This window comes from Sminthopsis crassicaudata, chromosome 4 (assembly GCF_048593235.1).
Source record: "Sminthopsis crassicaudata isolate SCR6 chromosome 4, ASM4859323v1, whole genome shotgun sequence".
Taxonomy (NCBI): Eukaryota; Metazoa; Chordata; class Mammalia; order Dasyuromorphia; family Dasyuridae; genus Sminthopsis; species Sminthopsis crassicaudata.
Window position 1 is genome coordinate 262789170 of NC_133620.1, and position 12014 is coordinate 262801183.

The following is a 12014-nucleotide window of genomic DNA, read 5'->3' on the forward strand; positions in this document are numbered from 1 at the left end:
TGGCAAATTCTTTAGCAATTTATCTAACCTTTTCCTCAGCCTTCTATTATTTGATGGAAAGATAACTAGACCATAATAAGGACCATGGGTTCTGCCACTCATTAACACTCTTACTTTGGACAAGTCACTTAACTGCTCTTGGGGGCATGTTTCCTCCCCCTTCCCCTCCACTCTTCTCCTTTTGGAATAGATAATATTGACTCACATACTGCCAACCTCTCAAGGTTGTTATGAAGACACAATGAGTTAATGTTTGTAAGGAGATTTGCAAAACTTAAAGTAAATGTCTATTATTACTATTATTTTTGCAGTACATATATTCACAGCCATCTGCAGTGTGGCAGACAGCCTGAGTGAAGCCAAATTCTGGTCCTACCACTACCTATGCAACCTTGGCTATGTGAACTCACCCTCCCGGGCTTCAGTATCCTCATCTGTAAAAATTAGGAGATAAAATGAACCAAATGGCGGAACTCTGTGTAAAGGGCCTTAGTCGGGGCTATATAACTGTTAACTAGGATTAAAGCAGTGATTCAAGGTCTTCCGTCTCTAGGTACAGTACAATTCTCACTATACCTCATTTGCCCATGAAATATTCTAGGTTTGTTTTTGTTCGCAATAAATATGGATTTACATAAATTGGATTTTTTAGAGGGTGACCTAACCTTCTTCCCCAGGACAGCCCTCCCCACCCCGTTCTAGTCTGTAACCACGCCTTCTCCTTTTGAAGTCAGTTTCAGCTCCGCCCTCTTCCTCGCCTGCCCTCTCCAGGCCCCGCCCCTTCCCCGCCTCCATTCCCCGCCCCGCCCATTCGCCCTCCCGCCGTCTTTAAAACCCGGAGCGACGGATTTTGCACTGGATTTTTATTCCAGGCAGGGTCGGGTACTGGGCATGCTCCGCGGCGCCGCAGGTTTTGGTCACAAGTAGGAAGCGGCTTGTGCACGACAACCGGCAAAGGGGAGAGGTTGCTGTTGCAGTCGCCGACGTCGGGACGCGGGACGGCTTGGAGCGGCTGCCGCGGCCGGAGAAGGAGGTGGGTACGGCGCAAGGAAGCCGCCGGCGGAAGACGAGAGGAAGCCTGCCCCGGAGCCTCCCCTTCTCCATTCGATCCTTCCCTCGGTGGGTGGCCGAACGCCGGGGTTCCATTACCTGGCCGGAGTGGAGCCCGGGCCCGGAGCCCCGAAGCACGGAGCAGCAGCCCCATCCTCCAGGAGCCGCCCGGAGAGCCGTCCGCTTTGCTTCTCTGCCCTGATCGGCAGCCGCAGCCCGGGAAGGAGAGGAGGCGGCTGCGGCAGCGGCAGCGAGAGCAGCAGCAGCACCGGGGGCAGCCATGGGACTCCTGTCCCAGGGCTCGCCGCTTAGCTGGGAAGAGACCAAGCGCCACGCGGACCATGTGCGGCGGCACGGGATCCTCCAGTTTCTGCATATCTACCACGCCGTCAAGGAGCGGCACAAAGACGTGCTCAAGTGGGGCGATGAGGTGAGCGCAGCCCAGCATCCCCGGGCGGGTCCTTCTTTGGGGTATGGATCGCCCCCTTTGCTTTAACTCCCCTTTCCCACTCCGGAGCACCTCGAGCGCCGGAGGTCTTGCATCCTGCAGTCTTAAGCCCCTTACTGTCCCAATTCAATGCAACTAGCATTTATTAAGCGCCTACGGTATGCCTAGTGCTGTGCTAGATGTCTGGTTGGGGGCGGGAGGGGAGGACACAAGCTTTGCCCTGAAGGGCACTCGGAGACGGAGGAGAAAAGTGGTTCGTGATTCCTCGGCCCCTGGCCACTTTGGCCTCTACCACCGCTACCCGCTATCTACCTCTGCCCCTGCCTTCTTTGTTCTGCGAAGGTGGCATCTGTTGGCTCCACTCTTCCCGGACACCTCCGAGGATGTGGTAGGTGAGCCCAGCCCCTCGCCTGGCCTGTAGCATTTCAGCCTCCGTGTGATCTTGTTCGTGCCTGTGTGCCTGGTGCAATAATGAGTGTAAGTGCGTATACACTTTACCCCCCTTAGAGTGAAGCGGGGATCGTAGTCTTCCCCACCACTTCTTCTGGCCGCCCTCCCAAAACTTCCTTAGGGCGAGTCGTGGAAGAGTTAAGCCTTCGGCTTGCAGTTAAGTTTGGTAAGATGATTAACTTTTTCTGAATGTGAACCTCGGTGTTCGTAGTAAAAACCTTGTGATGTGTAGATACGCACGTTCTAACGGGCATTCTTAGAATTCTTCACACTCTATATTCAAAATAAAAACAGATAAACCCTTAGCTGGGCTTCCCTTCAGTCCCCGCACGACCCAAGGGGGCGGGGGCGGGCCGGGCCAGCTAACCCCGAGAGAGAACTTTGCCATAAGGCGATCTCCGAAGTCTCCTAAATACAATAAAACGGGGCCTGACTGGTGTTATCACGATGCCATGGATGCCAGGAAAGGACACCAAAGGTTATTTGATGCCAGGAACCAGTTCATTTCCTTTTGACCCTTCTTGCTATCTTCATTCACTTTGTGACAGAACAAACTCAACTCTCTCCATCCACCAGAAACGCCTTCCCCCGCCTACTTCCCTTCTTTTTTGTTAGTTTGCTTTCATTTGTGTTCTGATAGAAACCAGAGTAACATCGGCGTCAGCCTTCAAAAAAGTTAAACTCTTCCAGAGGAAAGAGGGCCCACATTTCAAGGCAGATGTGACTGGATAGCTTGGTTGTTTGGAAAGATGGGTAATTTCCTAGCTTTGGTTTTTAAGGTTCACTTTATAGTGCTTGTAAATATCCAGTTTGTGTGGACTTCCCTGAGATAACATTTATCTGTTAATATCAAGCGTTCTAACAGTTCATACTGTAATTTCACTTAATGACACATTTGGGAACTAATTTGGCCATTCTTAGAAACGTGGTTGAATTCATTTCACCCAGTTACAAAAAGTGAATCACTTTCATAATAAATAGAACCGGTTTGCCATACTCCTTGAAATTTAAAATGTTCAAAATTGAGTTTTGGAATTGAAACTATGTCTTGGAGGTGCACCACTTGAAGTAATAAACCCTTTAGTTGTTTTTTTTTTTTTCCAACCAAATGATGAAACCTGATTTTATTAGTCTATTTGAAATGCAGCTTAGTCTACCCCTCCCCCGAAAAATACTTGCATTTAGCTTGCTCTTTGGGGATTTTTTTTTTTTAATGCAAATATTGCCTAGCTTATGTTGAAAAGGATGGTTTGATATTTAACATGTATTGGTTAACCTGCCATCTGGGGCAGGAGAATTAGAACAAAAGGTTTGGCAATTGTCATTGTTGTAACCCTAACCCGTGCATGTATCTGTTAAATAAAAACTATTAAAAAAAAAAAAGATGGTTTGGAACTCCATCTCTTGTAACAACTGTTCTGGACTAAACTAAAAGATTGTAACCTTTTGATGCTCCACCTACTCCACCTTGTGAAATTGACTATTTTTGGTCAATTTGCTGCAAACCTATAGCAGTTTTAATCTTAAGAAATTTCATGTATTTATTTTTTCTGCTCTGAAGGAGAAGAAAAAGTTCATTATACTAAAGCAAGCAAGGTAGTTATTTGTTCTTTGTGTAATGCTCCTTAATTGGAGTCTTATGAATGATTGCTGAGGAAAAACTCACAGTTTGGGGATGAAGGAGAGAGTAAATATTGTTGGAAATACTTTTAAGAATTTTAAAAATAAGGAATATCAGTCTTAGAGTATAAACAATACATACAAGCCAAACTTGCACTGAATTATAAATTTCTAAGCTTTCTCAAAAACAATTGTATAACCAATTTTGGGGGAGAAATACCAGGGTATGGCAGATGTATTTGCAAATTGTTGATTTCAAATAGTCTCTTCAGTATTCATAGGCTTCAAATTGGGGGAGGGGGAAGGGAAACTTAGATTTATGATCTTTTACCAGAAATGGCTATTCTGGCCTCTGCTGACATTATCATTCCCCTTCCTTCCCTTATTCTTCTCTTCCCCTCTACTCCCCCTCAATACTTTTTCCATTAACAAACCAATTTCCTTAGCATTGTAAGCTTAGAAATGAACATAAATAACTTCTTGGGAGGAGGGAAGAGGAGTAGAAGGAAAGTGTTTTACTTTAATGGGCTTCTTTACTCCTTGCCAATAATATAGCTTTATTTCAGTTTCTCTTTAAGTGGTATTATTTGATGGTGGTGCTTTCAGAATTGGAAATCTAGTCCACTTAGCACCCTATGTATAAACCTTCCAAAGTTCTTCCCTCTAGTCCCTGAAGACCTTCTGTTACTAGGAGCATATTGTCTATTCCCATTTTTTGTACTTCTTCAAGTTAGGAAACTTCGTTGAGATGAAATATGGCTTTTGTCATGTCTCTATCCCTTGGTCCTGGTTCTTCCTGAAGTCGGGCAAGATTAATTCATTCTGGTTCTTTTTTTTCCCTTTTTAAAAACTGAGACAATCTTTCAATCATTGATTCTCCTTTGCATCTTTTTCTTTCCCTTCCCCAGGTTAAACATGTCTCAGTTTCTTCAACCATTCTTCATGTGACCTGGTTTTCAGACCCTCTTATCTTCTTGGTTGACCTCTACTGGCCATACTCTTTCCATTTTGTCAATATTTATAGAATGCAGTGCCTGGAATTGTATGTACTGTTTCAGATGTTTTCATCAATGCTCCTCTTCCCATGGGTCTCTCCAACTTCCCTTCTGGGCATTTTATTATAGGGTATACCCAAAGACCTTGTGCAATTAAATATTTATAGATTAAAAAAAAAATCAAATGCAGTCAAGGTAATTGATTTGGATTTTTTTTTTTATGAATAAGTAGATTTGTTCTTTTTTTTTTTTTAATTTCCCATATGAAGCAAAATAGCTTTAATGATTAAAAAAAAAAAAAGTGGGTTATATTCTGACTAAGTCTATAACAGTGTTACAACTGTTTAACAACCTGTTAAAAACTAAAATATACTTATCAAAGCCTTGCTCTTTGAATGAACTTTTTGCAAGAATTTTTGGTGTGATCAGTGCCAAAGCTAAGAATAACTTCAAAATATGTTCAATATGATAATTAGCATTTTCAACTTTACATGCATTTTATGCAACATAATTCATCATGTTAATTCTATTGTTCTTTTCAAGTATATCTCCCTACTTCTCCACGGTAACCCAATTAGGAGCTATTCCTTCAAGGGTCATAGTTGTATAGTTGAATTTTAAAAGTCAATGGAAAGCCTTACATTGTTTGAGGAATTGAGGGTACTGCTGTAATAGATAAAGCTGGACCTGGAGTTAGGAAGACTTAAATTCAAATGCTGCCTTAGACACTTTGCTGTGTGATGTTAGAAAAGTTACTTGTCCCCTTTCTCATCCTCAGTTACCTCATAATAATAGCTCCTATCTCATGCAGTTGTTTTGAGGATTAAATAAAATAACGATTGTTAAGAATCTTTGAAACTGAAAATTCTATATAAATATTAGCTTATCCCTATTAAATTTTATTATGTTAAAATGAAATCATATCCATTATTCAATTCTTTGAAGACCTTAAATTCTGAGTTTCTCATTCTGTGTATTAGTGATCCCTCCTAATCTGTACCTTTCACCATTTTGATAAGCAGACCATATCTGTTTTAAAGTCACTGAAACTATGGTCAGAATATTATCTATGGTTTACACTCATTTAGAAATACATGCTAGCTATGGAGTTAAGTCTAAAAAATTAGTTCTCATGCTCAAGAAATTCATACTCCAGTGAGAAAAATGAAGCTTACTTAAGATATCCTTGATTGGCCAGGACAAGGAAAACCTCTCTCTCTCCTCCCTCCTTTTCTCTCTCTCTCTCTCTCCCTTTTTTTTTTTTCCTTCCTCATAAATCTAGACTAGAAACTTACCATTTTCTTTTTTTTTTAAATTTCTGAGGCTGGGGTTAAGTGACTTGCCCAGGGTCACACAGCTAGGAAGTGTTAAGTGTCTGAGACCAGATTTGAACTCTGGTGCTCTACCCATTGCGCCACCTAGCTGCCCCCAAAACTCACCATTTTCATAGAGGCTGATTATTATTCTTTTCTACTCTATTATATACTGCCCTTGATCTATATGATGGAAACCTCACCATCTTTTTCATGCAGTAGTTTAATTGTTGCTATTGTATATATCTTGCATGTTTATCTCATTGATCATAAATTGTAGAGAGGGTGTCATAAGGTGAATATTATTCTGTCTGGCAGTAGCTCAAGTAACCCTTAAACCTTTTCTGATGGAGGGAAAACATTTAAGTATCAGGAAGCATCCTATTTTGGAAAGGGCACTCAATTTGGAATCAAAGAATCTGAACTTGAATCCAGGCTCTGCTTCTCACTTACCTATATGGCCTTAACTTTCACTAGATAGTTCCCCTCCCCTTGTGTCATCTGTAAAATAGAAAATTATGTTATCAGGGGTTTTTAGTCTGGAACCCACAAACTTGTGACAAAATTGATAGAGCCCTAGACTTGAAATCAGGAAGACTTGTTTTCCTGAGTTCAAATCTAGCCTCAGACACTTTCTACCTATATGACTCTGAGCAAGTCACTTAATTCCTTAACTATAAATGAACTGAAGAAAGAAATGGTAAAACAATACATTATCTGGGCCAAGAAAACCTCAAAGGGGATCATAAAGAGTTGGACAGAAATGAATGTTTTGAGGATTGTATTTCTTTCTTTTTCTTTCTTTTTTTTTTTTTAGGATTGTATTTCAATATAATTGGCTACCTTTGTAGTCCTATATATTTAATTTTATGCATTTTAAAACATTCTGAGGAGAGGTTTATGACATAAAGATATAAATCTTGATTGCGTCCTTTGTCCAAACATTATAATGCAGGGTTAAACAAGGAAGCCTTCCTAGATGGTAGTTTTTGTGGAAAAGAGAAATATTTCAAAGGTAGCAAACTAGGGATAGAGGTGTTTGGGGGGAGGGGAAGGCAGTGACTTGCTGGAGCTCTCCCAAATGTTTCCAAATACGTTTAAAATACCATTCAATTGCTAGGGTGGCAGAAGCTACAAAAGGATGGAGGGAAATAATTTTTTTAGCCAAAGACAACTTAGAAGGTCAGCAAGAAAGGTCTGTTGCACCTGGATAAGAGTGGAGCATTATCTAGTGCAAGCTGCATCAGTGCAGATCAGGCTCCAGCAGATCAAGAGCAGGCCCAATAGCTATTATCAGTAGTAGCAGCTGCTGCTTCCAAAGTAGACGGGGGTCAGACTGATCAGAAGGAGTTTACAGGGGTCCCTTTGCTGGAACTAAAGTCAGGACTCTGTGGCTTTGCCCATACTAAGATCTGGGTTCATAGTCCTGGCTAGTAGCAATCCCAGGATGAGGAGGAACTAACTATAGCACACCAGAGTTTGTGGCCATAATGGTTAGATCATACCATCTTGGAATAACTGAAAATTTACAAGTCCCTAGAAAACAACCGCATGAAACTTGGGACAATGCGAATTCTATCTGGAAGCAGAACCCAACTTTAACAAAGAATTACATCAAGAAATAGACTAGAAAAAATGAGGTGGTGACGAGGAAGACCCAAAGCATATATAAAGTCAAAGTGTCAACACCCACACTCCCAGGAACAAAATATGAATTGATCTCAGGCCATAAAAGAGCTCAAAAGGAATTTTGCAAATTAAGAGTTAGAAAAAAAGTTGAGAAGAGAAATGAGTGATGTAAGAAAATCATAAAAAAAAAAAAATCAACAAATTGGTAAAGGAGGCACAAAAAATTACTGAATAACAAATTTAAAAAACAGAATAGGCTAAATGGTAAAAGAGATACAAAAATTGAGAAGAATATCTTAAAAAGCTGAATTGAAAAATGGAAAAAGACATAAATTCAGTGAAGAAAGAAAATCCATAAGTAGAATTGGTGAAATACAAAAGAAGGTAGAAAAGCTCACTGAAGAAAATAATTTCTTAAATTAGAATTGAGCAAATAGAAACTAATGACTTTATGAGAAATCAAGAAATTGGTGTCATGGGCAGTAATTCAGTTTTTAAAATTTGGAGTTCACTCATGTGCTTGATTAAGCAGGAGGAGCTGTTGGGAAGTAAAGAGAGGAGAGATTGGTGAGATAAAGAGAAGACAGAAGGAGTGTTGGAGAGATGAAGGGAAGCCATGTTCAGTGTTGATATGGTTAGCTGGTTCTACATGAAAACAAGATGATTCCCACTGGATTTTTTTTTTTTTTTTTTTTTTTTTGGTAATTGTTTCTATAAGACCATAAAATTATAAGTAAAAATGAATATTAATATGATCAACTACTACTTCCCTTCTTAGCATCAAAACAAATCAGAAAATTTTATCTTCTGTACATACCATAGATAATGATTAATGTCTAATGTAATCAGGATAAATTGTTGTTAAAATCTCAGTGATAATTGGTTAATAGAAGCTGCTAATTTAAATTTAAAAGATGATTTTCAGGCAGCTTCAAACATAAAAACAATTTATATAAGTCAGGAGTTTTGCCTTTTTTTTTTTTTTTTTTTTCTTTCTTTTGGGCCTGGGGACTAATTTTCCCATAGCAACCATATTATAAATAATTATCAGCTTTCCAGAGCAACACATAACAACCTTATTAATCCAGAATACTCCTCTAGAAGTTGACAAACTAAAAGAATGTAAACTTCTTGAGGGTATAGTCTATATAGCAATATCTATGTCAATATAGTTTATCTTTGTTACATGTTAATTGCTTTAAAAAAAAAATGTTCATTTGACTCCTTGGCTATTTCATTTGTGAACCAAATAATCTTGGACAAGTTAACTTGCAATTTTTTTTTTCCCCCTTCCCTCCACGTTCGAGGTTACTGTAGCAGCTATAAGGGTAATGATAATTAACATTTGCATAGCATTTACTGTGTGTTAATGCACCATGTTGAGTGCTTTATGATTATTATTTCATTTGAACCTCACAGTGACCTTGCAAGGTAGGTGCTGTTGTTAACCCCATTTTACAGATGGGGAAACTGAGGCAAATAAAGGTTAAATGACTTAACCAGGATCACACATCTAGTAAGTATCTGAGGCTAATTTGTACTTGGGTTTTCCTGACTCCAGGCTTGTTGTTCTATGCTCTACCCAGTATCTGCTTGCCTGCCTTTTTGGAGGATTAGAAGGTAGTATTATGGTTTGCTAATGATAATAGTATTGATAATTTAACTATTATTAACTATAGTCTGTGGGTAGTGCATTGGGTGTATTTTTGAGAAGACATGCATTTGAGTCTTGCCTCAGATACTTAAAAGCTTTGTAATCTGGGCAATTTACTTAACTTTTTTCAGCCTCAGTTTCCTTATCTGTAAAATGGGGATAATAATAGTTCAAGAAGTTGTGGTGTGACATAGTGAACATAAAAATGCTTTGTTAAATCTAAAAGTAATATATAAATGCTTCTTATAACAAATGAGTTTCTATGGGGAAGTGTGTGTGTGTGTGTGTGTGTACATACATAGATACATATTTATTCATTCATTTATTTAATTGAATCCAGGATGCCAAAAAAATTCCTTTTTCATACATGTAACTTGGAAAGAATGTGACTTTTTTCTCCCTGCTGAGATTTTGTAACTATTTTTATTAGAAACCTTTCTGAAATACATTGTTCGTTGTCTTTCATTGGTAATCATAAAGATGACCCTATTGCCTTTTTTATTGAATGTATACACATACATACACACATAGTATAATTTTGTATTCTTGCTTTTGAATTTTTCTGTCTTTAGTGCTTTCAAGATGACAAGCTGCTGTTTTCACTGTTGTCATTATACTCACTTCTCTTTTTAAAAATTCAGTTCTGAAATCACAAAATGACAGAATTTTGAGTTGGAACAGACTAGAGAGGCAAAAAGAATTTCCTATTACAACATGCCTCTTAGTGAACCTTGCAAGATAATCTTGGGACTTTTAGTCTTAGATTTCTTAAGAACTGCAACTTAAACCTAAATCACTCTGGCTTTTATTGATTGGCCAACTGTACCTCCCAGGCCAAGTCCCACTTGGTCATTGCTTGGTCCCTCATTGGGTCTGTGACGATAAATAGCAATTGTTTCTGTTTTGTCCAGAAGGTCTTCCCCTCCCAGACTTTTAAATAAAAGAGGCCATTTTCTTATCTACCCTTAATCACTGAATGGACAAATGGACCCAGATGACTCTGGAGGGGAACATGAGGCAGGGGACCTTGAACAGCCCTCCCTCACGAAATCCATTTCACTTCCATATCATGGCATCATCTCCCTGATGTCATGAACCCTCTTGGAGAATGAAGGACTAGCAACAATTATTGAGAAGATTTTGGTGACTTCAAACCTACTTAAAACCTCCCCTAATTGTTCATGGTTTTTGCCCTTTAGAGCTAAGCTGAACTAGCTCAATCCTTTTACAGGAAAACTCTCAAATATTTGAATTTGTTCTGTTTGTAGCTTTCTTTGTATGTATTTATTTATATGTTAGATTATAAGCCATTAGATTATAAGCCATTAGAGGGCAGGGACTTTTGAAGACCTCAATATTGTTGTTTATTATTTTCCATTTTATTAGATTCAGCCCAATATTCTGGCTTTTCTATAAGTGCTAAAGCTAGGAAGGTTATCTGTCTAACAGATTAGAACATTGCCTATTCCAGGGGTTCTCAAACTACAGCCTGGGGCAAATGGGCTGAGTTACTGACTAAAATGTCAGACATTGGGCCATTCCACTTGAGATCTTCTTCCAAGTTGAGACTGAACTATTAATAACTCTTTGCATTCTACATTCTTCTAACAGGGACTATTATTTAAACCATGGTATTAAATTTAGATAGAAATGGAGGCCTCTAAATCCTCCATAAGGGTCCTTGTGGATCCATATAGACTTGAGCATTAAGTTAGAAAACCACAAGACATATTGTATTTTGATTTCATTTGATAAATATTTCCCAATTATATTTTAATCAGATTTGGGAGTAGTATTATAATTGATCTCCCTCCCATTAAAAGAGTGAGTTTCTATGTCAAATTCTTTGCTGAAATTTGGGTAAACTACGCCTTGAGGCTGAGAGGCTAGGTGACATGATAGATAAAGCAATGGATCTAGGATCAATGAGACCTGAATTTGAATATACTAACTGTGTGACCTTGGGCAAGTTACTTCATCCTGTTTCCCTCTATTTCCTCCTTATCTATAAAATGAGCTCAAGAAGGAAATGTAAAACCATTTCTGCATCTTTTGCCAAAGAAAACTCCAAATGAGGTCACAAAAATCTAAAATGACTGAACAACGGTGGCTTGGAAGAGAAGATAATGTAGTGGGAATATTAATTAAAAAGATAATCTCACATTTTTCCATATGGTGAAGATTTGAAAAGCTTTCAAAGAACTTGTGTTCTATAAATACTAGCTATGATTATTATTAATCATTTAAAGTTTGGGTTCTTTTTTTTTGTTTTTGTTTTGTTATTTTTGCTTTTTTCATCCATGGTCATCTGTTTATTTATTTTTGGTAGAGAAAACCTATAGGATAAAGATAGAGCAACTCTGCCTTCTCTGTCTTTTGATCCTCCTCTTTCCTCAATATATCTTTTTTTTAAAAATCTTTTTTGTTGTACATAGCTTTTTTTTTTCCCCCACCAGCTTCAGCTGATTCCAAATTTTAGCACTGCTAACACTATTGTTAAAAAGGACTGTGACATGCTTTTCTATTCACCCTCTATTTGGAACATTTTTTAAAAATGTTTAAAAAAATGATTTAAAAAAATCTGAAGTTCGTTGAGCAGTCTTTGGTTTCTCTATTCTTCAGATAAATCCAGTTTATATTCATCAGAATTGTGGTTTTTATATCACCAGCATTTCATTCTTGCATTTTCTATTCTTTCTGGACTGATTTTTTTTTTTTTTTTTTTTTTTTTAGAATTTTAATTCTATCTATATTTTCTTCTGAGTTCCTTGACAGCTACTCTTCTCAAATAAAAAGTACATGCAAGATTGTGCATAAGTTTCCTTCTCTATTACAGATTTTTAAATAAAGTAGTT

General features: G+C 38.4%; 1 protein-coding gene across 2 annotated transcripts in view; it reads left to right on the forward strand.

The window, feature by feature from the left end:
- The first annotated feature begins 935 nt into the window (after positions 1-935).
- GCLC (glutamate-cysteine ligase catalytic subunit) overlaps positions 936-12014 on the forward strand; it is a 72440-nt gene continuing 61361 nt past the window's right edge. Inside the window, exons 1-2 of one of the 2 annotated variants that reach the window (XM_074310640.1) lie at positions 936-985; positions 1227-1480. In XM_074310640.1, the coding sequence (XP_074166741.1) occupies positions 1331-1480 (150 nt within the window). In that variant the 5' untranslated portion in view covers positions 936-985; positions 1227-1330. The remainder of the gene's footprint in view (positions 986-1226; positions 1481-12014) is intronic. The other variant, XM_074310639.1, reaches the window with a different exon arrangement.